The sequence below is a fragment of the Bison bison genome, unplaced genomic scaffold (genome assembly GCF_000754665.1).
Source record: "Bison bison bison isolate TAMUID 2011002044 unplaced genomic scaffold, Bison_UMD1.0 scf7180017849882, whole genome shotgun sequence".
Classification (NCBI taxonomy): Eukaryota; Metazoa; Chordata; class Mammalia; order Artiodactyla; family Bovidae; genus Bison; species Bison bison.
In genome coordinates, this window is record NW_011480455.1 from 19870 (window position 1) to 21293 (window position 1424).

The 1424-nt window shown below is 43.1% G+C and overlaps 1 protein-coding gene across 1 annotated transcript in view; it reads left to right on the forward strand.

The window, feature by feature from the left end:
* Nucleotides 1-906, forward strand: part of LOC104994532 (EGF-like module-containing mucin-like hormone receptor-like 3) — a 9433-nt gene extending 8527 nt beyond the window's left edge. The window contains exons 3-4 of the mRNA XM_010848160.1: nucleotides 290-476; nucleotides 562-906. Of these exons, the coding sequence (XP_010846462.1) occupies nucleotides 290-476; nucleotides 562-711 (337 nt within the window). The 3' untranslated portion in view covers nucleotides 712-906. The remainder of the gene's footprint in view (nucleotides 1-289; nucleotides 477-561) is intronic.
* The last annotated feature ends 518 nt before the right edge of the window (nucleotides 907-1424 follow it).

The following is a 1424-nucleotide window of genomic DNA, read 5'->3' on the forward strand; positions in this document are numbered from 1 at the left end:
TTTGTTATTTTTAATGCACAGGGCCAGCACAAAGCCATGTGCACAGAACATCCACAGTAATATTAGTTGATTGAAACTGGGGGTATTCATCCTATTACTGAAAGCCACATTATGAAGTTTCACTATCAACTTCAGTCTAAGACAATATGCCATTCTGGAAACAAAAAAACATTTCTTTTAGATAATCATTCACAGTAAAGATCAGAGTGGCCACAACTGAGTCAAAGACATTCTTTGAGTTGAAAAGAGATGGACTTGATTGTGTTGGTCAGGGTGCATCGTGAATCTTTTTTGTCCTCCTACTCAGGATGCTAACATTTAAAGCCACAGCTCAGCTCTTTATCTTGGGATGTACATGGTGTCTGGGAATCCTGCAGGTGGGACCAGCTCCCCACGTCATGGCCTACCTCTTCACCATCATCAACAGCCTGCAGGGTTTCTTCATCTTCCTGGTGTACTGCCTCCTCAGCCAGCAGGTACCACTGTCTGACTCCTGCTCAGGACTCTTCTCATCCTCATTTCTCTCTGTGAGCTGATGCAGAGCATGCTTTGTCTCTACAGGTGCAGGAGCAATACAAGATATGGTTCAAAGGGATCAAGAAAAAGAAAACTGAGTCTGAAGAGTACACACTGTCCAGCAGGGCCATGTTGGAACCCTCTAAACACAGTGAGGTAAGATCATGCATTGCCCCAGAGCACTTCACTGATTGATTCATTGAGCAGCACATTCCTATCATACTGGACAACTGGGTATAAAGCAGGTGATACCCTATGATGACTCACACTGGTTTACGTCTAAACTCACTCAGGACATTCATCTGTCATGAAAGAATGTCTTCCTCTTACTTCTGCTCATTGCATTTCTATTCTCATCTTGACTCTTGTACATAACTATCTTCTTATTCTCCACCTGGTTTGAGCACCCATTTTGTCCATGCAGCATGGACTTTTTCATGCACAAACACTTAAGGAAGAGAATAGTCCTGTGTTAAGTTCAATAAGCAGTAACTGTGGATCTGAAGCACAGACGCACAAGCTAACCAGAGTCACGGGACCATCATTTAACCCATGTCAACCCCAGTACCCCTCTATATGCATGTGTGTGTGCCAAATTGCTTCAGTCACGTTTGACTCTTTGAGACCCTATGGACCATAGCCTACCAGGCTTCTCTGTCCATGGGATTCTCCAAGCAAGAATACTGCAGTGGGTTGCTATGCCCTTCTCCAGGGGATCTTCTCAACCCAGGTGTTGAATGCTTGTCTCCCGAATCTTTCTGCATTGGCAGATGGGTTCTTTACCACTAGTGCCCCCTGGGAAGCCACCCCTGTATATAGAAAACAGTAAATACATGGTTTATGTAGTCATAAAAGTAAAGTATAAGGATTACATTAGATTTGAGAATTTCCTTTTTTTTTTTTTTTTT